At 48.2% G+C, this 24,871-nt stretch overlaps 1 protein-coding gene and 1 long non-coding RNA gene across 3 annotated transcripts in view; one reads left to right on the top strand and one right to left on the bottom strand.

The window, feature by feature from the left end:
* LOC128139127 (uncharacterized) overlaps positions 1–21,531 on the bottom strand; it is a 29,295-nt gene extending 7,764 nt beyond the window's left edge. For both annotated transcript variants that reach the window (XR_008234239.1, XR_008234238.1), the window contains exons 1-7: positions 21,420–21,531; positions 19,066–19,136; positions 18,045–18,119; positions 7,407–9,678; positions 7,190–7,319; positions 6,465–6,590; positions 160–1,925 (exon numbers count right to left, since the gene is read on the bottom strand). This is a non-coding gene — a long non-coding RNA (uncharacterized LOC128139127). The remainder of the gene's footprint in view (positions 1–159; positions 1,926–6,464; positions 6,591–7,189; positions 7,320–7,406; positions 9,679–18,044; positions 18,120–19,065; positions 19,137–21,419) is intronic.
* ARHGEF33 (Rho guanine nucleotide exchange factor 33) overlaps positions 1–24,057 on the top strand; it is a 34,888-nt gene extending 10,831 nt beyond the window's left edge. The window contains exons 3-16 of the mRNA XM_052781072.1: positions 1,123–1,172; positions 7,210–7,374; positions 9,014–9,135; positions 10,031–10,173; positions 11,480–11,539; positions 12,751–12,966; positions 13,709–13,838; positions 15,175–15,307; positions 16,128–16,211; positions 17,100–17,183; positions 18,003–18,151; positions 19,033–19,191; positions 20,906–21,659; positions 23,424–24,057. Of these exons, the coding sequence (XP_052637032.1) occupies positions 1,123–1,172; positions 7,210–7,374; positions 9,014–9,135; positions 10,031–10,173; positions 11,480–11,539; positions 12,751–12,966; positions 13,709–13,838; positions 15,175–15,307; positions 16,128–16,211; positions 17,100–17,183; positions 18,003–18,151; positions 19,033–19,191; positions 20,906–21,659; positions 23,424–23,561 (2,387 nt within the window). The 3' untranslated portion in view covers positions 23,562–24,057. The remainder of the gene's footprint in view (positions 1–1,122; positions 1,173–7,209; positions 7,375–9,013; positions 9,136–10,030; positions 10,174–11,479; positions 11,540–12,750; positions 12,967–13,708; positions 13,839–15,174; positions 15,308–16,127; positions 16,212–17,099; positions 17,184–18,002; positions 18,152–19,032; positions 19,192–20,905; positions 21,660–23,423) is intronic.
* Positions 24,058–24,871: the final 814 nt, after the last annotated feature.

Here is a 24,871-nt window from a genome sequence, read left to right as displayed (position 1 = left end):
GTCTTAAAGGCCCAGGTGGATAAGGCACTGAGCATCTGCAGCCAGCATGGAAAGAGGGAGCTTGGCTGCCCCTAGAATTTGGCATGGGGTCACTGGTCACGTTTGTGACTGACAGCAGAAATGGGTGAAGCAGATTCTTGGAGGCAAGAGAAAACCCACCTCACAAAGTGACATTGCCAAGGGGAGGGAATCAGACGAGGAACTGGGTGGCATGGTGCTTTCTGGGAGTGAAGGTCAGCCAGGGAGCCTGACGTAGGGAATAACATGGGAACCAATGGCCATTGGACTGCAATTCCCTCAAAGTGCAACGGCAGCACAACCAGTGATAATTTCTGTTGGATAATTGAAGGTTTCCGCACAGAAGAGACAATGTTAGAAGAGGAATAATACATATAGACTTTTTGGTTTCAATCAAGAACCCATTGATGCCTAGAGGTAATGTCTTTGCAGTGTCCAAAACACTTCTGCAAAACAGATATAAGCTCCTCCCTGAGCTAAGTCTGTTTCAGAAATGTTAAGTCTAGCTCCACTGTACAAGATCAGGTGGGATCACAAGGCCACAAAAACCTAGAAATGATGAAACTGATGAAAAGATATATTTTTTTGGTGTTACAAAAGACATGATTGCTGCTTGGAATGCATTGTGACAAAATATAACCTAGGGCTTAAAATATACAGATCAGATCAGCCTTTTGTGGACATAATAGAAATATGTACAAATATAGTAGAGAATAAAATTCACAGTTTCAGAAGAGAGATGGATCAGTAACGCTTTAGGGGAAAAAACCTATTACTTAAGGCTGGTACACAGAACTGAACTTCACAGGGAGCAGTTTAGTCCTAATTGCACATACAAGGTTTCTCACCTCTTTGCATGGATCAGCTTTGGACAGACACAGGAGAGCAGATGAGGTGAATTTAATGTCTGATTTAGGTGAGCCATTCCTGGTTTATAATTGCAGTTTATTTTACAAACGATATGGTGTTCACACCTCCTAAAGTGAGACTTGAGTCCTTTAAAACTGATTTGTACCTCAAGAGGGACTTCAAACCCTCTGTTCCAGTTATTTATAGCAACCATAATAAGTCATTTTAATTGACTGAAGTTCTTTATTCCCACAGGAGAGACTGAAAGTGTGCCTGTGAGTACCCCTGCAACACAGATTTCCCAGGTAAAGATGAGCAAAATGCCCTAAATAACTCAAAGAGTTACTAATAGATAAACAGTAATTAAAAAGCTAAATTAAGAGGAAGGAAAAATGTAGGCACTTACAAGGAACATGGCAACTAAAATGTGCACATTGCATGAATAAATGTCATACCTATCACATCTTGGGCCTCATCTTAAAAGACACTTCAATAAAATTTCTCTGCTCACAACCAGTTGTGTTTAGACAGGTGATTTGTGAGCTCAGCTAATTAACTAGCTGGCATCATTAGCACAAATTAGAGAATGTCAATTCACTGGGCCGGAGGGAGATTTCATGGCTGAGCTCTGATGAGCTTTCACCAAACCCGATGAACTGTCCCAGAAGCAAGGATGTGTTGATTGACATGGGGTGGGGGTGTCTTCCCCAGCAGGGGCCAAGTCTCTGGGTTATCCTGGCAACCTGTCACAGCTCCCTGGGCCATGGGGTGCTCTTCTTGCCTGATAATCCAGAGCAGCTGGGCCAGCCAGAGCATTGAGTCTTGCTGCACATCTCTGGCTCCCCAGCCAGGAGCTTGGAAACCCTCTGTTTGAGCCCACATTGGTTCAAGGTGATCAGGACTTCCAGAGCTCTGCGGCCGCTCTTTGAGTTGACATTCTTGCTGCAATCAGCCACCATGGATGCAACAAGATTGTCTATACCACAGCCCAGGGAGCATCCTTCCTGTAAGATGCAGTTTCAGTGTTTCCACAGTGATGTTTCCTATGTATTTCCAGTCTGCAGGAAACACAACAGAGTTTTGAGCGCTTTAAACCTTGGTCTGGTTCAATATGGAACTGCACTCCGAAAGAGAAACATATCCCTGAAATGGAAACCCTGACTATTTGAGACCTCCCTTGTCACCACTGCAACACTAATGCCCATAATTGCTTGTAAGTGCACCATGGCAAAAGGAGAAGATACTGCTTTCCATTAACTAGTCAGTGCTTCTCTTGTCTCATCCTCTTTTCCCATGCAGACAGCTCTAAGCAGGAGCTGCGGCTGGATTGCTGAAGGGCCCAGCGCAGTGGATCCAACACACATGGAAAGCTAGCACACTGCTGGGAAAGTGTGCTGGGAACACCATGCACACGTGTTGCTTTCCAGAAAAAAACAGCTGAGATGTGGATACCCTAATGAATCCTTTAAATGAAAGTTATCAGCTGGCTGTCCCCTTCTGTTTCAGCGAGGCCCCTATGGACACTGCAGTTACCAGAAAAGACTGCACAGATGTGAAACAAGAGCTGATAAGTGCTTGCAGCCCCCTTGAGGTGTCTCCATCCTTCTCTTCTGTCCTTACCCTGCTGCTCTGCCTTTATTCCTACCATCCTTGCCTAGGAATATAAATACTGGATATACTCCTAGGGCCAGGTTCTCTACCACTGTAAATCAGCACAGCTCTGCTGCTTTCCCACTATGAGGCATCGCAAGCCTTCCTAATGCTTGGCTGTAGAAGTGCTGTCCATAAACGAAGGAGTTAGTAGCTGTGCTAGAAATTAGTTGTTCCCTGGTAAAAGCATACATCATGCAGCTCAGAAAAATCAGATCCTGGCTTTGTGGGAAGTGTTGGACTTTGTGCCAGATTAGTTTCAGGCAGTGTCCTCAGGCAGCCCTCTTTTGGGTGACACAATGTTTACTTACTTCTTCAGATCAGCCACATAAGAAGATGTGCAAAATGATGGACAGTAGATAAGCTGGGGGAAGTAAAACAGATAGTACTCCTTCATGGCCACAGAAGGTTCTGCTCTTTTCTAGGATATATATATATAAGAGAAGAATTATTCCTGTGCAGTATTTCTTCACCATGAGCCTGTTTTCTGCTGGTTTTGACAGGCTTCAGCTCAAGGTCCCTGAAAACAGGCCCTGTTCTAGCGTAAGGATCCTAGGCAGCTGCCAAGGGCAGCAGATGCAAATAGCCATCCCTCTGGAGACACAAAGCCCTGGACAGCCTGGCTAGTGCCAGGTGGGATATGTGGGGACACAGCTACTCATGGAAGCAAGGATTCCCTCTCATCCTCTCAGTGGCAGCCGGGGCAGTAAACTCAGCTCACCAAGGCTCTGCCCTCTGCTTTCCATCCCAGTCCTTCTATCCATAAGCAATCCCTGTCTCCTGGCCACGACCATCTTCCCTCGGCTGCCTCAAAGTCTGAGCAAAGCTTTAGGATGCAGGGACGGTCACTACCTTCTGCAAACAGCTCAAATTGCTGGCACCCATGGAGGGAGGATGGGGAGGCTCTGAAGTTTTGCTGCCTCTGGTCCCAGAAGCAGCATCAGTCCTGTCCACCCTTTGGGGACAGTACAGCAAGTGAGACGAGTAGAGGCTCAGCGAAGGATATTTCACAGCTGTTATATATAAATAGCTCCACTGTTGCAAAGTAAAGTCAAAACCAGGCCAAGAAATGCTCCTTGTACATCTTCCCATCTCATCCTTCTCCCCTCTAGCCACCGTTACTTCTTCCATGTGGTCACAGTTCCGCCCTCCATGTTGGGAAACGCTTGCTCCCTTCTCCAGGTGGACTTCGACAAGAAGTCCATATTTTCATTGGGCTGCAGGACAAGCAAGAGTCACAAATGACTGCTTCTCAGTGTCCTACTAATCAGTCATGCAAACAGGGGAGGAGAATCCCTTCATTTCCCCATGGGAAGCTACCCATAGAGCACAGCGCAGTTACTTGGTCTCGCTAGAGACTTCACTTGCGTGGTTTTTCCACACAGAGCTGAAAAACATCAGGGCAGCAGGTAAAATGGGAGTCACAGCCCCCAAGAAAGAAATAGTCTGCTACAGATGTATGGCGCTGGATCCCTTACTGCATTGCTTTGTCAGGTTTGAGGGCCACACTCCAAAGGCAGGTGCAGGCTGAAATGTGTATCTTGTACTAAATTATTTAGATGCCTAAATGCTTTTTTTTGAACAGTTCTTGGACAGCTTCTAAAGACTCCCTGTGACCATGCAGATTCGTATACCCTCTAGGCATTAGTTCAACTTAAGTTGTTAAGGTGTGTTCCTTAACTCCCACAACTTAAATGTTAAGGTGTGTATTTATTCTCATGAATAGGTGAGCCAGGGCAACACATTACAGTTAAACTGTTGCCAAGTTTCTGTGGTAGTATAAAATCTGTAGGTTTTGGTATGTGTTGCACTTTAGAAACTTTAGAAACACTGAATTGGCTTGACTTTCCAGCGTTTCACAAACCTGTGAAATGTCTCTGGTCCTGTAGGCATAATCATTTGGGCGGGCAAGACATAAGCATGAGCTGATGCTTCAACTGCTTCCATTTGTTGTAACAGCCCATGGGATTTAAAGGATGGTTTTCTACAGCTTGTCATTAGAAATGAGAAACTAACATCCACAGCTCAAGTGCTACACTGCGCTTGGCATGAGTTCAAAGATAACGTGTTGTTCCTGTACCACTCCACTCAATTTTGGATCAAACTTGCATCCAATGCCACAAGGCTGTTTGTGTTTCCAGAAAGGAATAGAAAATGCTCTGAGCACTGAGGGCAGCAGAGGAGGGAGTTCACAGGGTTTCAGCACTTCATGTCCAGCCATACAAGCCCTGGCAGATGTGGCTGATCGGTGTTGCTGGCTGCTTTCATCCATCAAGTGGCAACAAAGAGAAATGCGAGTGTAAGATGCATTTCGGCGTCTGAAATAGCCACTGCAAGCTGCATGGGGCTGAGGAAGGATGTACTGGGCAGGACAGACCCAAGCTGGGGTCTGGAGCGCTGGGAAGGATACACAAAGAAACCAAGTTAGCACTGTGACTGCAAAAGCAGAGATCAGTCAACAATAAGCCCCCAAAAAACAAGTGACCGTCTGCTCTTAGATGCAGACAATATTTTAGTCCAGCCTCTAGTCCTAATCTTTCCTTTGGCTGCCTGAACTCTGCTTTCACAGAGCGCTTCAGTGCGCATGGACACCAAAGTCTCTACAGCGGTCCCTTTTTGCTAACTTTTGCTGATGCCTAGCAGTTTTTGACTCTGCAACCTCTAGATCAGCAATAACTCCCATCCCTGTGCCCTTCACAAAGGGTCTGTCTAGTTTACCCCCTTTCTGGAAGCATCTAAGGATGACATGGCCAGGCTTGTGGGCAGAAACATTTCCTTTTGGGCTTCTTCTCCCCAGGCACTGTTATCTCCAGGGCCAGCTTCCGGACTGCTCCACTGCTAGCAAGACTTGAGGCTGTGACATCTCGATCCTAAAGCAGATCTCTAAAATGGATAGCATAGGATAGAATAGAATAGCATATTTAAGTTGGAAGGGACTGATCTGATGAATCACCCCTTTTCACTTGGAGGAAAGCGTGCAACGCCTAGCCCTGATGCAGGCTAGCAGGAAGACTCTGCCTTGGCAGTGTCAGCTCAGTGTGGAAGTGTGGCAAGCACCTGTGAGCAGGGACGGGAATACTAACATCTTGCACAGTTGCAGTACTTTATATCCCCCCACTTCTCCAGGCATGTACGTTAGGATGTCTGATGATGCTAACACCACCTGGCTCACTCCCCTAGGCTGAGATAGCAGAAGCAGTATGGTCATTGCCTCCCCTAGCAGCCATGGCTCCAAGCAGCCCCTCTAACCCTTCAGGCTACACTCAACAGGTCACAGGGTGACAATTCCTGTGACACTCCTGTGTCACAGGAAGGTGTCCACTGTGGCCAGGAAGGGTGGGCGAAGGGGTTGAACCAAGGGGTCTGGAGATCCAGCTGGCCTGGGGAGTCAGGGTTGACTGCCTGAGGAGGCAAGATGTCCTCAGCCTCCTGCTCCCCTCTGCCCTGTCCCAGCTCCTGTCAGTCCCGTTCCTCCCACCCAGGCAGCTCTGGGAACGTGTGTCCAGCCAGACCAGACTGGGGACTGTGGGGTAAGCACTGGGGTAGGTGTGGGGATGTCAGGCAGACGTCCTCTGTAAAGACACTGCTAGTCTTGATCAGAGGAGGATGGTGCATGCCATTGCCCCGAGGTATCGGAAGCCATCTCTGCTCCATTTACAGGACTCAAGCGCCTGAGTTCCCCGGGGTGGCTGTCCTCTTACCATCAGTGCTCCAGTTTTGGACTCAGTTTATAACCAGATGTTAGGCCGAATTTCTGTTGTAAAGGTAAAAACCACTGGTACCGAAGTGCCTTGGGCCGCGACCTCGCCGTGGGCTTTGTGCAGGCAGAACGAGTGCCTTGCTCACAGCAGTGGGGGCAGAGCTCAGGGTTGCCAGCCCCAGCTGCCCCCAAAGAGGGTGTCCCCGCTCAGCCCTCCGCAAGCCGCCTACCTCCCCTCACTGCCCACCTCCACGCCTGCCTTGTCTGCTCGCTATGCCGGCCCGGCTCGCCCCGGCCCGTCTCCTGCTTCGCCCGGCTGTCAACCGGCTGCCTCCAGCTTAGGTTGTGAGCTCTTCCAGCAGTGCTAGGGCCTCTAGGGACAGAAAACAGGGAGAGTGGGCACAGTGTCACTGTACACCAGGAGAAAACCTCCCGCCCCCTCCCCATCACGAGTTAAAGAGCTGCCTCCTTCCCTGGAAAGGGCCCGCTGACCAAGGATAGAGCTTCTCCACAGCCCTTGGAGAGCGAGGAGGTGTTAGACCTGTCTGGAGATTGCACCAGCCCCACGAGCACGTGGGGGAGGAGGACTTGCTCAAAAATGGACATGTTCTTGATTGCTCAGCTGCTTTGGGGATTGATAATCCGGCTGCTGTTATTGCAAACCTTCTTGGCATGTTTCAGGCTGTCCTCTCCTTCTACAGACTGACAGGCTGCAAACTGCCAGGGAGCCTGGAAAAACTCTTTAAGTCTAAAAAGGGGCACATTGACTGCCCAAGACAAACACCTCCTACCCTGTACTGAGGCTGCAGCAGGGGCCGAACCTCCCCCCGTGTCTCCCAGCCATGACAGGAGGAGGAGAAAGAGGACAGCACCCTTACAGGATGGGTTATACCCAGCCTTCATGCCACTCTGAACCATGGGTGACCCTCGGGGACACAGCCACCTGCATCTGGGAGGAGGGACTGAACCCACCGTGTTTGTGGTTCCTCTAGTTGCAGGCATTAGCCTCTGAGTTGAAGGCGGGTTTCACAGAAGCGATGCAGGAGCTGTCGCGAATCCAGCATGGCGAGTATGCACTGGAGGAGAAGGTCAAGAGCTGCCGCTGTGCCATGGAAGAGAAAGTGGCTGAGATGAAGAATTCCCTCAACACATTCAAGGTAGGAGTGTGACCTGCAGGGGGGCTGCATACCTGCCACATTAGCTCAGGTGGCAGAGGGCAGCATTCCCCTGCCTCCATCAATCCCTCCTGCTTGCAAAGAAAATGAGCTGGCAATTGTTTCCGATGTATCTGGTGCACTTCCTTTGGCTTTGTGTCTACGACCGCCCCGACTGCTCCAACCCAAACGTAACCCGTGCTCTGGCCTGTTTAGCCTTCTCGATGGGCCATGAGGCAGTGCTGCGAGCTGCCCTGGGCAGAAGCAACCCTTGCTCTGGGTTGCACATGCAATGGGCACATGGCCCGTTCACAGGCTGCCGCTGGGCCACAGTGCCATACCTCTCCCTGGGTCAGGTCTCTTGCATTTCCTGCAGGAACCAAAACCACTGGGGAGCAGGGAATTAACACAAAACCCTAAAGCCTTTTGAAGTTGCATTCCCACACGGCTGGGAGGAAGTGCTGCTTGGTTTGATCTGGCCCAAGAGGATAAAGACAAAGGACTGGAGAGAGAGCCTAGCAAGAAGGCTTGATGTACACTTTAAGCCAGCCAGTGTCTCCATGCAGAAACTGGATGACTGCCTGTGAGGAGGCAGGCAGAGGAACTGTTTTATTATTTTTATGGTAAATTTTCCCCATGGGGTTTTGCTGAGTCAATAATACCTTGTGAAGTTAAAGAGGGCTGCTTACTGGAAAAGCCTGTTACTGACCCTGTGACAGGGAAAGATGAATGGCACTGGGAAAAAGGAGCCCTGTGGTCCCAGACAAGCAAGGGAGACAAGAAGTGTAAGGGCACATGGCAGAGGTCTCAAAGCAACCAGAGGCAGGGTTATCCAGGACATTGTTACGGGGGAAAAAGGGGGTTTAAAATCCAGATACAAGGAATTATGCAAGCAACAGGAGGGGCAAAGGCTGCTCTCCCTCTGCCTCATGTCCTTGTTGACTGTCCAAACGTTGAGCTCTCAGTGAAGCCACCTCCTTGTTTGGGGAAAATCCCTCTCCTTTGATTTACAAGAAACTCTTGAGTCTCTCTCCTCCATCCTGCTGCTCACATTGATGAAACCTGCAGGAACTTCACGCATCGGAGAGCTCTACGTCTGAGTAAGGCTTGGCTGAAACTGCCTGAGGGAGGACGTGCTGACAGGGAGGTTACAGAGGGCCTCATTTCCTTAGGAAACCAGGCTAAAAAGGCAGCTCCAAGGCCTGACCGGCAAAAGCTTATACATGTATGAGTGATCACACTGGGATCTGAACCAAGTGCAACATGTGAATACACATGCTGGAGAACTGCAGAGGGAAATGTGCTTCCTCAGGCCAACCTCCTAATGCCATTAAAGGCAGGAGTCCTCCCAGTGCTTTCAACTGGTGGTCGATGAAGCCCGATGTCTCCATCTCCCACCAGTGCCTTAACCATGTGAAATCACGCTGGCTTGGGTGAGTTGCCTGTAGTTGAATTAAGGATTGCCACACTGTGCATGGCATGTATTACAGACACTGGACTTGCAAAGGAAGAGTGTCTAATCACAGAGCCACTCTCCACAGCACCCTGAAGCATCTCTAGTGCACACCAGCCAGCATTCAAAGCTGTGCCATGTAAGGCTGATGGGCACCCTGGGAATGCTGTGCTTTTGCCTGTTTCTCAGGAGGAGCTCAGCGATGCAAAGTCAATGATTGAAGAAATCAGTGCCAAGCAGGAGGAAATGCAACAGAAAATTGAACAGCTGCAGCAAGAGAAGCGGCGGGAATCACGGAAAGTGAAAGCTAAGTAAGGGCCCGAACTCGAGGGCTCCGGAAGCGCTAATTAGCAGTGGTGTCCGTTTTGTTCATTTCCTTATAGCTTAATTTCTTAAATCTTTTCCTGGCTGATTATTACTGGAAGCTCTAGACTTCATTTCACCCCAGGCTTTTAGGCACGTACCCCACAGAGCAAACACAGCAGAAAAACACCAACACGTCACTGGGATTCCAACAGCAAACTAGCCCCAGCACCTCTCAGGGAAACCAGGGCTTGCTGAAACACACAGACCTGCTAAAGACATGTTGGGGCAGGAATATTGTTGAAAGTCAGGAGCCTTCACCATTACAAGCTATTGCTAAGCCACCCCCATGCAGACAACAGCACTACAGTTTCCCCTTCCAAGTGTGCAGAACTCAGCGGTCTCCTGATGGTGCAGTCATGCTCTGCTTTCCTGTCCACCACCCTTTTCTTCTCTGAGCAGGTCATGCAGGAGCATGTTTGCACACTGCTGGGTCACACTGTTGCTGTGTTGAAGCAGACGGCTCATCCACCTTGGCCCTGATTAGCCTCCTGAAAAGAGTTTTGATGATGAGCATACAGCTGCCTTGATGCAAACACTTTGCAAATCTAGGCTAGCCCCTTAGCTAATTAAGCCATTTAATTAGATGAAATATGCTCTGCAAAAGAACAGATCTGAAATAACCTTCTCCTATAGCTAGTGGAAGTTACTTACAGAACATTGTTCATGAACTGCATCAAAGCCAACTCCATCAAAGCCAACTCCTTTCCTGGTCTCTGCTGGAGTTGTCCTACTTCTGACTCTGTGCTTGTACTTATACTGGTGTCTGCCACAACTGTAGTGTAGGAGCTTCACCTGTAGCATTCATACTTTCCAACTGTCTCATTCTTTGTATTTGTACAGAAGAGCACAGAAGGATGATCATGGGTCACAGACAGTGCCTACACCTCTTCAGGGCAGCCCATTTCGATCCATTAACCTCCCAGAACCTGTGCTCATCAATGAAGATTTTACAAGTCTTTTACACAACGTGACTTATGAAAAAGGTAGGAAACAGAGTAGGCAAATGCAGTGCCTTCCTCAGGAAAAAAATCCAGAAAAAGGTCACTAGGGTAAGAGGACACCAAGTTTTCCTCAGGTGCCAGCAGCACAAAAAGAGAACAGGGGTGCTCCTGGGTTTTTGCATGCACTTTGGCACCGTGTCTCAGGATAGCAACCTTGGTGCTGGCCTGGATTCAGGAGATGCTGCTCTGTGAACAATGTCCCAAAAGCCATTGCTTGCCTCCTCCAAGGAAAGGGAAGCAGGCTGGATCTTCTTCCCTGTAATGCTGGTGGCACAGACACAGAGCCAAGTAAGAGCCCCTGATAAAAATACTACAACCTGTGGATTTGTTTCCCTGTAAGGGAGCAGGGCACAGAAAGGAGGATCGCAGGGACTGCACTGACAGAGAACACCTGGTGCCATTAAGGGGCCATACCAGTGGTCGATTTGACAAGGGGTCATGGGAGCTGGTACATACACACACTAGGCTACTGGTGTCACTGCTCCTGGCATATACACGCTGCTAGGAGAATCACTGCCCCTTGTTAGCTGTGGAAGCTGCTAACCCATGGTGTTAGGGTTACACCTTGACCAGGAAAACAGTGTCAACTGCCAAATACTTGTGAAGGTTGGAAGCAAAGACAAGGTGATGGACCAGAGCCTTTTTTAACTTTGGGGGTCTATCACCCTCTTGCTGTTCAGATAGGAAGACACTAAAAACATATACATTTAAAATGTCAACAAAGGCAGAGATTGGATGAAAACCACATACTGTTTTCTACTGTGTTCTGCTCAGAATCTGGCCCCCCTCTGCCCTACTCTGAGGTGGTATGTTAGCCCTCTCCCTCACACCCCTCTTGCACATCCACCTCTCTCACCCAATTCTCCCACTGCCCCTTTCTTTCCAGTCATCTCAGTCCTCTACTCTTCAATAAGCTCCTTTCTACCCAAAATGGCAGCTGTGTCTCTGTCAGGCCTCCATCCTCTCGTTCTGCCCGCTGGGTGCCTTCTACCCAACATGCACCTACTAAGCAAGGACGAGCCAAGACTGCTCACATTCCTCTGCAGTCATACAGCACCAAGCACAACAGGGACCCCCACATTAGTGTGCCTGCAGGTGCTACTGAAACAAAGACGGCAACAAGAGCCACAACAGTAAAGATCCTCCTTAGTGGAGGATCTAATGGGGGTGTTTCCATAGCAAAAATGTGAAAGACTGGATGATCTAACCATACTGACTGGGCTTGGCAGGAGGAAGACTGCTCTACAGCTGTCCTTCTCTTGTAAAGTTTCCCTTTGTTCTTCAACAGTGTCTGACACCAGGATCATGCCAATGGGAGAAGGAAGCGTGAAAGTTGTAGCAGGTCCAGGTAGGAAAATACTGAACTGTCAAAAAACAGTAGGACAATGATTCAGAGTGCTTGCTTTGCTGCACTGAAGAAATGCTTTCAGGGAACGCATTTCACAAGAATGTCTTTCACTTTGCTGTGTACCTCCATTTTCATACTTGCAGTTGAGATATGAGAGCAAACCTGCGCTCCTGAAGTGCCAGATACCTGACAGTCAGTGCAAAGGATTGATATTTGGCAGGGAAAGCCTTTCTGCTGCTGCTGCTTTCGCAGGTTCTAAGTGCCCTTGCAGAAAGGAAGAATTGATGTGGCAAAGAATAATGAGAGTGCCATTTTGCCACTTGGGAAGAGATGGTCTTTGCGGTAACTACATACCAGTAGAACTGGTGAGCTGTTGATTTGCCCACCAGCTTCTAGATTCCTTGTAGACATGTCTGAATAGTAACAGAGGAGTTTTTCTGGCAAAAATAAAAAATGGTCAGAAGTAAGAGAAGGGTAAAGAGACAATAAGGATCCTGGCCAGCAAAAGGACACATGAGAACAACCATTAGATGTCTGCACTGTTCACTGGAAGCACTCACTGTTCTGGATAGCTCTTTTGCTTGAACACGCTTGAAAAAAAGAGAGAACAAAAGCTACAGAAAATGGTTCATTGCAACCCAAATTCAAAGTATTTGCATTAAAGCAATTCCAGCCCAATAGCTCTAATGCACTTGCACCCACCCTCTCCTACCTTTTCTGTGATTTAATAGCATCAGACTATCAGTCCTGCTGCTGCTGTATAATCACATCACACTAACAAAAATTTTAAAAGCCAGGACAGTTTACATCCATTGAGAATAGCATTTAAATCCAAATTGTAATAATACTTTCTGTTTCTACAATACCTGCCAATAAGTGTCGTAATACCAAGTCCTGAAATGTCCCAGAATCCTGAAGTGCAACCATACTTGGAATACATGTTTTTTCTTTTCTGACGTGTCTAATTTTGGACCTTATTTGGCCTGAAAATAAATGCTGGAAGAGCGCAAACCTTGTTCTGCCAAAGTGCTCGCCAACTGCATTTCTGTTTGTAAATTAATGCTACGAGGCTATAGCCCTTGTGAAACACAGAGAATGCTTCAAACTCTCCCTCCAGTACTTCAAATGGATGATAATGCAGGTTAGCTGCCTGCTGTAGCATAACCTGTCAACTGAGACATCAAGATCCATACAGCTGTTTGTCATTGCAGGAGCAACCATAGAGACAGATGACAGCCTCAAGCCTTCCTTGACAACAGAGGGGCAGTCGAAAGTACATCTGCCATCAACAGTGTGGAAGCAGCCCAAGGACACCAAGGACTGGGGAGATGAATACATTTCCAAAGAGCAACCGGAGCGAGGGAAAGACATGGGCCAAAGCAGATACAGCTCAGCAGACAACATTATATGCGAACCCTCCTTGGCTGGTAAGGACAGAGTGGAAAACTGGCTAGAGAGGCTCAAAGCTGCATTCACATCTGGTGTGAGCTGGTTGGTAATCAGCTTCTACAGAGGGAGACACACAAGCCAGTTTCTCCTGCTAGGGGGGAATGTCTCAGGGCCTCAGTCTCCAAGACTTCTGGCCTTTGTATTTGCTGGTCTGTGCCACTGACAGAATTGCTCTACACCCAGGACACCCATTCTCCTTTCCAAGACCTGGCAGGTTCAGAGTACTGATGGGATTGTGACAGTGTAGTTGCTTAAGTGGGTGAAAAATACAACTTCTCATTCTGCAGGAAACTGGATGTGAATCCCTGGTATGAGTTGTTTTGCCTTTGATTGCTTGTTTTGTTATTCTTAGAAAAAAATGGTATTCACAGGGGAAAATACATTTGCTTTGGAGCTTTCTTAGCAAACTGTGGCTCCAGTCATGTCTGGAGCATCAGGCTAGAATTTTATATTTTGGGAAAAGTAGACACACAAAGACAAGACATTGGTGTCACTTTTTGACAGTTTCTCCTTTCATGATTTTATGTCAGATCACCAGTCTGACATTTTGCTTGAATCCACTTGGAAAAAAGAGAGAACAAAAGCTACAGAAAATGTTTCATTGCAACCCAAATTCAAAGTATTTGAATTAAAGCAATTCCAGCCCGATGGCTCTAAGATGAGGCTGTCCTTGAGGCCAGCATTTCCTTATTTTTAAACTTAACCATTATCTTCTGGAAGCCAAAAGGCAGAACATCGCTTTGGAACTGCTGGAGTCAGAAAGGAAATATGTCATCAACCTTTCCCTAATCCTGAAGATCAAGGCCACGTTGCAAGGGCCAGATGTGAAAAGGAGCACCAAAGAGAGAAGGTATTTGATTTAGTGCACTCTCTCTTTTGGGGAGTTTTCTTCAGTCAATATTCTTTCTTCATCATCCTCTCTCCCACTTTTCTTTCATCCACAGAGAGATCTTTGAACACTTAGAGCTTATTTCTAGTTGAAAATTTGAGGCACTGGAAGGTTTTTGCAGTGATTAAAGACTATCCTGCCTGTCTTTGCATCTTGTCCACCTGGCATCCCAAACCGTTTCACTACTACTTCATTTCAGTCTCCTTCTGAGCCCCATCAGTCTCCTATTCTTCTTTTGCATGCTTCCTGCCTGGATGGAAACAAAGCTTTGTGCATTCACTGCCTGCTTCTCCCAGTGCACAGCTCCAGCTCTAGAAGCTGCTGTGGGCATAAGCCCCTGGCTAGTGGCTGCCATCCATCAGGTATTGATATATACAGACATACACAGGTATTTACACACAGACACAAGACCAGTGGGGCCAACCCAGCTTAGCAGTTAAACCTAGTTCTTTGCAAAGGCCATTCCCTGTGACAGCTTAGTTCCTGGGATGGGATAGCTCCTACAGCTCTCCCCATTCACTCAGCTTTGGCCTGGGAGTTCCTATCCCCTAAGCACATTTGGGGAGCCCAGTCCTTGCTAGCTCTCTATTTTTTTGCTTTTTCCATTGTCCCTAGGAGTCCCACATCCAAGGAGTCATTTGACAGAAGTCCACTGTGGGACATTTGGTACACGGGTTCATGTGGACTCATTTAAGCAGTTACATGACACAGTTCAAACGGAAGCATGATAGCCCGAAGTGAGTTTTTAATTACTCTTTTTCCCTGGGACCTTTCCATCTGGCAAAGTATTTTGATACTTGACATCTTCATTCTGATTCTGGATGAAATCAGCATGAAATGACAGAAAAGCAGTAGTACATTTTGAACAGCTCTGCGTCAAAGGGTTGGCTTGTTAAAGGGCCTGACAAATGAGACAACATACAAAGCTAGGGAGCTCTCCGCTAAGCATGCTATCGGATGGCTCAGCACCATGGTCCTGCTTCATTAGCCACAGCAGCATTGCCTTGGGCTTTTTAATTCTGCAAATTCTGGTCAGCCACACAATGCACTGGAGAGTCAGCCTAAGAAACCTTCAAAACATTGTAATAACAGCCTACTGGAGAGGGTACCTGCATGTACATAGCAGCCAAAACAGGGCCTCCTGGTGCAGCCAGGACTCCAATAAAGGTAGTTGTTAATACCTATGTCTAAAGCAAGCCTGTGCTGACCACCCATGAATGACCACCACACTTCAGCAGTACCTGCTTAGGGCTGAGCTTCTGTTCTGTGTAACCAGCCTGATATCGTCTCCCTTCAGTTTCTTCCCCAACTCTTTGCGGTACCTGGTCCAGCAGCATGTCGATTTACTTCACGCTCTGCAGGAGCGAGTCCTGAGCTGGCCACGACAAGGGATCCTAGGAGACATCTTCCTGAAGTTAACAAATGATGAGGTATGTTACAGACACCTCTCTTCTATGATTCATGATGTTGTGCTGATGGCCCACAGGTGGGCTGAGATACCTTGCAACAGGGGGGCTGTGCTGTGAAGCCGTGGCTAGGGTAAGGCCTTTCAGTCAGCCTCCTTTGAGGAGAGTCCTGGTGCATGGTAGCCCCTTTGTTGTAGTACTTGGTTGGTCAGGGAGCCCACATGCTGGACTCACCTGGGGGCATGCAGCCACATAGCACAGCCCTAGAATAAATGCAGAAGATCTGGTCTTGGTTGCAGGAGCCACAGATGAGCCTTGACAGCTTGGATGTCTGTATTCACAGTAAGAGTGTGAGAAGAATGTTGTTTCTTATGCTCCCCTTCCCCAATACACTTTGCTCAGAGTTATGACAAATGGGTGGGCAGGCCCCATATCCTATATGGTTTGTAGCCCCAAGTAAAAGAGCACCTCCTTCTCAGGGTGAAGGTCTGCCCAACCCCTGGTGAGCAGTGGGACCTCTCCTGGAAGGATGTGTAAAAACTCATCTGATGCTTTATAAATTTTAGGAGTCTTAAACAAGAAAAGCATCTTCCTCCCCAGCCTCTCCACCCCTCTTATCTGTTATAAAGCTTTATATACAGTGCTCAACAGCTGAACACGTTTTATTAAACAGCCTTTCTTGAGAAGTCCCAAGCCCTGAAAGCTTCACACAGTTAGCAGCTCTGCTGCACTGCTGAGCTCCCAGGAGTGATGGTGGGGAATCAACAGTTTCTCATTCTGGCTGGCTCTATGACCAAAAATGTCTCTTAAGTTTCTCTGTTCTTTTCTTTTTCCCTTTTGTAAGAATAATTTTCTGGACTACTATGTTGCGTACCTGAGGGACCTGCCAGAATGCATATCTCTGATCCACGTGGTGATCCTGAAGGAGGTAAACTTCCTGCCTGCTTCACAGACACATAATGGCAACATGCAAGCCTGGATCTCTTCCTGTTATGCCTGCCCACGATAGGACTCTTCTGCCAATTCACTTATTCTGTTATCAAATGCCAGTTTCCTGAACGTTGCCATGGCTGACATGCACCTACAAAAGGCAGCTTTAACATGTTCATCACTGTGTGTAACCAAAGCTGTATTTCTGCTGTGACATAAAATAATGTCTCTGATCAAAGCTCCCAGAAAGCTTGCCTATGCACATGCTATCCAGACCTGTCCCAGGCAAACAGTGCCTCCTGGAAAATGGAGGACTCAGCCAAACAGGGACACCAAGAGCGAGGCTGAGAGTGCTTTAGAGAGAAAACAGTCTCTACTGTTCAGCTTCTCACACCCTTGATTCTTGGTTTAAACTAGGAAAGTTAAATATAAAGGTAGTTTTAAAGTGCAATAACTAAACCACACTAGCTCGCTTCCAAGACATCTTAATTTAGCAGTCAATCTCACTTTGTTATATTCATTTGGGCCTAAACTAAGAAATTCATTCTGAACAGCAGTGTCTACCTGGGGTTTCAGTGAAACCTAACTACTGCACTTTAAACATACAACCCTACTTATTTAGGCTGAGTGTCCCTCATAGATAATCACCAGCCTAAGGAATTTCACCCTTAGGACTAGTATTGCTTGTGGAAGGAGTCGCAAATATCCCTTCCAGAAGGAAGATGAAGACTGGTGTATTGTCACGCACAACTGCTGCTTAACTGGCATGCTCCTGTGAACTCTTATAACTACTTACAGCAAAACTACTCATTAAACCCCAGAACCATTTGGAAGCAGACATGTTTTATGGGTGGGAGACACTCTGAAGTTGCTTTCTCTATTTCAGGTAGAAGAAGAAATCAAGTCTGATCTCTACATTCTGTTCTTCCATATAGTCCAGCGAATCCCTGAATACCTTATTCATCTACAGGTAGGGCCCCAGGATGGAAAGCTATCTTGTTGAACTCTTATCACAACGTGCGACTTTTAACTCAGAGCTGGTATTCAGGCCTGTATAGGTACAGGGCTTCTGGCTAACCCAGCGGGCTCTCTGAAAAAAAAAAAACCAAAAAACAGCAACCTTTGAAAGGGAAAGCCAGCTGAGAATGGCTTAATTTTCATAGTTTTCACCTGAAGCTCACTTCTATTTGCCAGTTTCTCTGTTTGGCCTGACAGAACCAACTTTTGTCCCCTAGGAAGCCAAAAGCTCTGCTGCCTGCTGCTCTGGGAGAACAGGAGGCCAGAGATGGGGCACATCTACTGCGAGCTCCAACCGAAATCCTGTAACAGAGCTGGCCTCTTTGCTGAGTGGTCCACAAGCCTGTTGGCTGAGGGCTAGAGGCTCCTAGAGCCCAACAACCTTTCCTACACAGAGCTTGCTGATAAAAAGAGTGCTGGCTCACAGGAGGGTTATCTGAATTGTAGTGAAACATTTCAGACAAGGCAAATGACACAGAAAGCAAGCACTATAAAAACGAGAGATTGGTTTATTTATCCAATGCTAAACTCAACCAGTGCATCACCCACACATCTCATGATTACATTTACAGTGGCTACTTGTGTATTTGCACTGGAGGCAGGCCTCATCCAAGTCCCTCAGATACTGGTGCTGCCTAGAAAAGCTCCCGCTGTGCTCCCACAGGGCAGTGCCTTGGGCACTCCAGAGCACTAATCCATGGTCCCAATAGCACCTTCTCCCCAGAAGGGGTTAGGACACCCTCCAAACAGCCTGCTCTCCTCTGTGCCCCAGAACGTCCTGAAGTTCACGGAGCAAGAGCATCCTGACTATTACCTGCTGCTGGTGTGTGTGCAGCGCCTCCGAGTTTTCATCTCACACTATAGCCTCCTCTTCCAATGCAATGAAGACCTGCTTATACAGAAGAGGAAAAAGCTGAAGAAGTAAGCACGACATCAGCTCATTCTCTCTATCACCAGGGAAAGGGAGGTGTGTGGGAAGCCTGGAAACAGGGAATTTAGGTCCAGGCAAGGTCAACAGGCACATTGCTCTGTTGAAATAAAACAAAGCCCTTTGCATATGAATGCTGGAGAAGGCCCACTATTGGCATTTGTTCTCCAAACTGAGGTCAGATTTGCGGTGGGCCCTTCTGTCTAACTCTGAGAGCAGAAGGAAAATCAGTTTAATCCTTCTAAACATAGCAGCCACGTTTCATGGGAACATTTGATTCCTTAAGCTGATGGCAAAGTTATTCCCCAGTAGGCAAATACATGGGGACTTAGCTGCTTTGGCAGCTCAGGACCCTGGTGAACACCCAGGCTGTTGCCTGAAACCCTCATAGGCTAAGATTGAGAAAGAATAACATTACCTTATTTTACAGGGGGAGGGGGGGGGGGGGGAGAAACAAAAGCCTCCCATAACCTGTTTGAGATGAACTGTGATAGAAATGACCCTGAATGTTGATTCTCAAGTTGAGGTTCAGAAGAGTTCCTTGAAATCAATACTTTTTAGTAAAATCAAAATCTGGTTGTCTTTGCTCCTTGTGATGATTCACTGGGAGAGTAGGGCAAGATCAGACTCCAAGGGAAGCTTCCAAATATGGAGGGTGGTAAAGGGCTGGAGCAGACTGCTGGGGAGGGACTGCTATCAGGAGAGGCATTAAAAGGAGGACAGAAAGACTAGGTGGAACAGGTCCTTCCTTGGGGTGGGAAGAGGTGAATGGGAATATTAAGGTCCCTCCCAGCCCTGTTTTCTGTGATTCTACATGCTCGTGCTCATTCCCTGCCTTATTTCTTAGCACGACGATGGATTTCTCCTCCCTCAGGTCATCCCTGGTGAAGCTGTACAAAGGTCTCACCTCCCAGTGTACGAGCCAAGAGGTTTCTCCAACACCCAGTGCGACATCTATCCGGGACAGCGGGATCCACTCTGAAGAGACAATACAGTCGTTCCCACCAGCACCTTCCTCTGGCACGACAACCCCGTAAGCCTATTGATCTAGTAGAAGGCTTTCAAAGTAGGCTGAAAACTCTCTCCTCCCCCATACTATGCCAGTGACACTAGGCAGTTACAGACCAAGACTACTCCCTGTGTATGCATAGAGAGATGAAGGGCTGGCTCCTTCCTGCTATCCACTACCATGTGGCTTACAAGCAGGAAACATTTCAGAGCTCTACCCAGGGCTGTCAATGCTCCTGCTAGCTGTCTTAACAGTGTACCAGGGCAGATACGTATTTGTGTAGGCCTGGCAGCGGTGTGCATAGTAACACTCCGCATTATTCACTGTCAACACTACAAGAGCTAGGAAACATGACGAAGGTCTCAGACTAGCAAAAAAAGTACTTTTCCACACAGCACATCATTGAATGATGGGACTCACTATCACAAGATGTAAGTACAAATGGGTTCAAAAATACACAAGACTAATTCAAGAAAGATAGAGCTACTAGTAGCACCCGGCAATCTTTGGCCATTTCTAGCCTACTGATATGTGCCAACTGAGGTGATGATCAGAGAAGCACGCTAGACTTGCCTTTTTTCTTATGTCAGCTATTTGTGGCTGTTGTGCTTCCTTACATCATTTGACACTAACAAGGAGAGTTTGGCTTCATCATTCTGAGTCTCCCTCAAAAGGTAGTGTTATTAGATCAATCCCTAGCCTCCTTCTCACCAGACTACCCAAGCCAATCTCCCTCTCCTCACAGACATGATGTTCCAGGCCCCCATCTTGGTAGCCTCAGCTGGCGCCTCCCCAGTTTCCCCACATTCATCCTGAACTGAGGACCCAGCATGGGTCCAGGTGGGGCCTCACCAGCACTGAATAGAAGGGCAGAAAATAACTCCCCATGCTCAGCTGGCCATGCAGCTCCTAATACAGCTCAGGTCAGGGTTTTCCTTGTCTGCCACGAGAACATGCTGTCAGCTCATCTTTACCCTGGCATTGGCTATAACCCCAAGTTCACACCAGGGCTACTGCTCAACCCAAATCTCCCAGCCTGGTCTGATATATGGGGTTATCTTGCCCCAGATGCAGAGCTCTGCACATCTTGAACATTACAAGGTTTCTGTTCCCTCCCTCTATTCATTATGTCCCCAGAAGATGGCAGTGGGACTTTCCTAACTAGTGTTCATTAAGGGCCATGGGGGTGCACACCCTGCACCTAATACCTCATCCAATGCAGGACTCTCTGCTGACTAACCTGGAACACACAGAGGGTAGGAGCCCTCCAAGTACTCCTAACACACTTCTGGGGACAGACTCGCCCTACCCAAGAGAGGAACCTTGTCCACTTGAGAAGACAATCAAACCACCGGAAAGTAAGACACAGCCCTTACATTACAGAAAGAGAAGTAAAGTAAAAATCCAAAATGCAGATCAACAGGAGAGAGATGGAGCAGTTGGCTTCTCATCTCAGTTTCTATTCATTTCATGGTGTAGAGTACAAAGTCAGCCAAAGCTACTAGATAAGCAGTTCTAACCCTGCAAGTTTGCTCCTGCTAACCCAGCCAGGCAATTTCTGTTAGTAGCAGCTCTGTTACTGTTCTCCAAGATACGAAAATACCTTTTGGCCTTAAAAGCAAGGGAATAAGGCTGGGGGAGCAAGCAGGGAGGGGGGCTTGTCACACTGTCTCTCGGGCATCCTTTAGTATTCCACTTCCTTCTGTTTTTTTGTTTTGTTTTGTTTCTTATTTTTAAGGCATTTGATGCCCCAGATGAAGAAACCCCAGCCAACCGTGATGGAGAACATTCAGGCTGTAAAGCCCCCTGACTGGGAAATGGAAAGTAGAAAACATGAGAGGCCAGAGAACATCCTTGCATCCTCTCAGCTCACAGAGCAGGAACTCAAGGCTCTGACAGCACCCTTACAATCCATCCCTGAAATGGAGTATGAAGCACCACCAGCTGATGCGGTGGGAAACACTGAGAGAGCCATCAGGACCTCTGTGGAGCTGCTGCAGGATGCGAGGAACTTTGCGCCAAGCTATGAAGAGTTTGACTACCCTGGGGAAGTTTTCACCCTGCCGGGCCCTTATGAAGATGATGCCTTCCAAAACCTTGCTCTCTTTGAGAATTGCTCCCCGGCGTCTTCCGAGTCCAGCTTAGACATTTGCTTCCTTAGGCCTGTTAACTTCACATCAGAACCAGAGAGGACAGATCATGCCTTACAGCCATTACCCAAGAGCTGCACTCCCGTAAGCAGCAGTACTTACAAGCGTGAGATGTTCCACAGCAAAGGCAAGCAGCTGAGCAGGTCTCTGAAGGAGCTGCCGAGGAGCGCTGAGGGCGTGAGCACCAGACTCTACAGCACACGGAGCAGCAGTGGGAGCCGGCTGCAGCAGAAGCAGGAGAGGAATGTCCAGCCTCACATGATCTCAGCCTCATCTCGAAGCTCCCAAAGGAGCTACTTCCCCCCACAGAGAGGAGCGGGTGAAAAACAGAGCTTTTTGGAAGTAAGGAGGCTTAAATAGGAGGAGGAAAAAAAAAAAAAAAAAGCACATTGTGGTGCAGAAGCAGCGGCAGCAGCAGGAGAAAGATCTGAGATAGTTAGGGCAGAACATACCAAAATAGCTTCCAAGTCCACACACTCAAAGTCCTCATCTGCATGTACATGCCCAAGGGAGGGACAAGACAGCTCCTTTTCACACACGTCTTCCCCAGGGACAAGCATGGGCTTAAGGCACACAGCTGGCTGAGTGACAGCTAGAACACCCTTGAGACAAGCTAGCCTCTCGTGTGTCTCTAGCTGTCACTGAGCTTCCCCCACAAGTAAATGTTTTATCTGAGCACGGTCACCAAGTATGCACAAAGCTGTTCAAAATTAGTGCTATAGGGTGGCACCCAGTTGAAAAGGTGCCTTTCTACTTGCTGTGAGCAGTGCTGGGTTAAGAAAACCAATGGATTTAGTATCAGATCCTCAGCTGTTGTAAACCAGCATGACTTGGCTGAACTCAGCCCATTTACACCAGCAAGGATCTGGTCCATGGTTTTTGTTTCACCTGCGTTTGTTGCATGGACTGCAGACCCATGCTAAAGTCTGTGTGAAAACAGACAGAGCCCAGCAACTGTGTCCCTCAGACAACCACTGGCATGGCAGGGACACCAGGTCTTGCAGGAGCAATGTTTCTGTAGTCTGCAGTGCCTGTTCAGAGTCAGCTTTGAGCTGTCACAGTCAGGGGGGGAAGATGCCCTTCACACTTCCTGGGGAAGAGGCTGAGGATGCTGTGAGGTGCTTAGCTAGTTCTCTCAGTGCTGCCTGGAGAAACACCCTCCTGTTAAAATGAGGCAAGATGCAGATGAGGCTGTAGATGCAGATGATGATAGGAGGAAGGTTCCAACAGCCTGACTGAAAAGGCAGCAAAGAAGCCTCGAAAGAAAACAGAGAAAAAAGCCCAGTGAGTGAAGGAGGTGGTGGATGGCTGAGCAGGGGAAATGAGGCAGAGGGAGAAGAGCCATATGGGGACACAGCCCCCGCCACGAACAGGAGCCTGCAAGCTCTTTCGCACTCACCTGCACAGAGCTACGGCCCACAGCAGGGTGCAGATGTGGAGCTAGTCCAGAACTGCAGGTCACAATCTCCCTCACAGAGCAAAGGAGACCACCGTGGCAGTGGTGGGCAGAACTGGAGAAAAGGGACTTGTCCAGAGCCTTGCAGAGAGGAACTCAGCACTCTCCTGAAAGGGGGAAGAGATCTTTTAGTGGCACATTTTTCGCAAGGTGCATGTGCTAATGAAGCCTTCTGCCCCACAGATACAAAACCAGGCAGCAGCAGAGCCAACAGAAGTCTTTCACACTGTATCAGCTCAAGAAGCCTGAAGCCTCCCTGCCCTAGGGTAAACAGAGCTCATGAGCAAGGAGAGGGTGGGAAGTTCCTTCAACTGCCTATACTGGCTTGCTCTGTTGTTGGCAAAAGGGACTAGTAAGCTCCCCCTAAACAAAAAGCTTAGCAAGGAAGGCTCCAGTTCCCTCTAACAATGCTTATCCTTCCACTCCTCTGCCACTGCCTCAGCCTTAGAGCCAGCAACAAGCTCTCTGCAGAGGTACCAGTGCTGCCACGGCCTGAGTGACCTGTTGTCTCCCAGCCTTGCCAGCACCTCCTCACACACCAGGTCCCTCCTAGTACAGAGAGGGAGAGAGAGAGAGAGAGAGAGAGATTGAGAGAAGGGGACAAGGATGTCAGGTTACAAATGCTGGTTAAATTGTCTTTTCCCTTTTAGGAGCTCCATGCAGAAGACAACACCAGGTTCTGCCAGAAGGATGACAATGAGCAAACATCCTTCAGCGACCACAACCCACGGCACGAGCCCAAGGGGGGTTTCCGGAGCTCCTTCCGCAAGCTCTTCAAAAAGAAATAAGCAGCCCCAAGAAAGGCAGGCCACAGCCTAAGTGCGACAGTGTTTCCCCAGGTCCCTGAGGGTGGAGACAGACAGCAAGGTCCCAAGATTGCCCCTGACTAAGACAGTAGGTGGAGGCGTGGGGGAGAGGAGACTGTCACAACTGCCTTACAAACGCATCCTGCTCTTCCTAGCACAGGGCAGGGCCAGGCTATGGGTTGAAGTGGAGCTCAGCCAGCAGGTCCAATAAGCACAGGAACTTGCTAGCTTTCACCTCTGCCTCACTTAACTTTCCTTGGAGTTTTGGAAAGCTTTGGCTGAATCCCACTATCTTCTCTTCCCCCTCCTCCCCCAATGCTGCTTGATTTGCCATACATCTTTGCTCTTCCAAATTCAAGTCAGGTCTAATTTGGGCTCACCCACAACACAGGGGTTACCTCTGCAGCCTTGGCATCCTGGCCAGAAGTCTGAAATTCCCCTCTTTCCTCCACTTTCCAAAAAACCCCCCCCAAACCTCCCCAACAAAACACCAAACCAAAAACCAACCAACCAACCAACCAAAAAACCAAACCCCACCATCTAAGATGTCTTCCAGGAGGCCAGCTCACATTACCCTGCTGGTTTGAGAAGGTCTAATAAGCATCAGCTGAAGCACCTGAGCTTTGTACTGCTTAATCAGCAGCATCCTTCCTTTTGGACTTTCATCACTGCCCAAAATCCTCCTTCACCTTCTATGCGGCATGCTGTTTCTTGAATTCCCTCCTGCTGTATGAATCTCTGCTCCTGCTGTCGGAATTGCCTGTGTCTCCAGGCAGGTGACACAAGCTGAGCCCAGGGCCTGCCACAAGAGACAAAGACTCTTCTCCACCCTATTTCCCACCATGGATCAATGCAGACACACACAGTCAACCAGTGTCCTGGCTCCTGGTCTGTAATACACCTGAAATACTCTTTGCTAACTCTCTTTGGCCTGACGCCACCTCACAAGCTCCATCACGTGCAGAACCCTGCTTTGGAGCAGTTATTCTAGCTAAAATTGAGGCACTAGGGCAGGAAGTCGATGGTGCCCCATGTTCAAAGTCACAAGCCCTCCTTCTTGTGCAAGGATACTCTTCCTCCCACAAGGCCGCACGCACAACACCCTCCTCGCATCTCGACATGACAAACCCTCAGTAATGCTGTTCTCTGCAGAAGACTATAGCTTCTGTTAAAAAAAAAGTATGCAGAGAAACAGCCCTCTGGTGCAATATCCACGCCGCATCCCAGCAGCAAGAGCACTGTTGGTACAGGGCTGTGGTGTTAGCTGAAGCTGGGGCATGCTGAAGGCAGTT

This window comes from Harpia harpyja, chromosome 3 (genome assembly GCF_026419915.1).
Source record: "Harpia harpyja isolate bHarHar1 chromosome 3, bHarHar1 primary haplotype, whole genome shotgun sequence".
Classification (NCBI taxonomy): domain Eukaryota; kingdom Metazoa; phylum Chordata; class Aves; order Accipitriformes; family Accipitridae; genus Harpia; species Harpia harpyja.
Note: the sequence above shows the minus strand (reverse complement) of the source record. Positions and strands in the feature narration are given on the sequence as shown.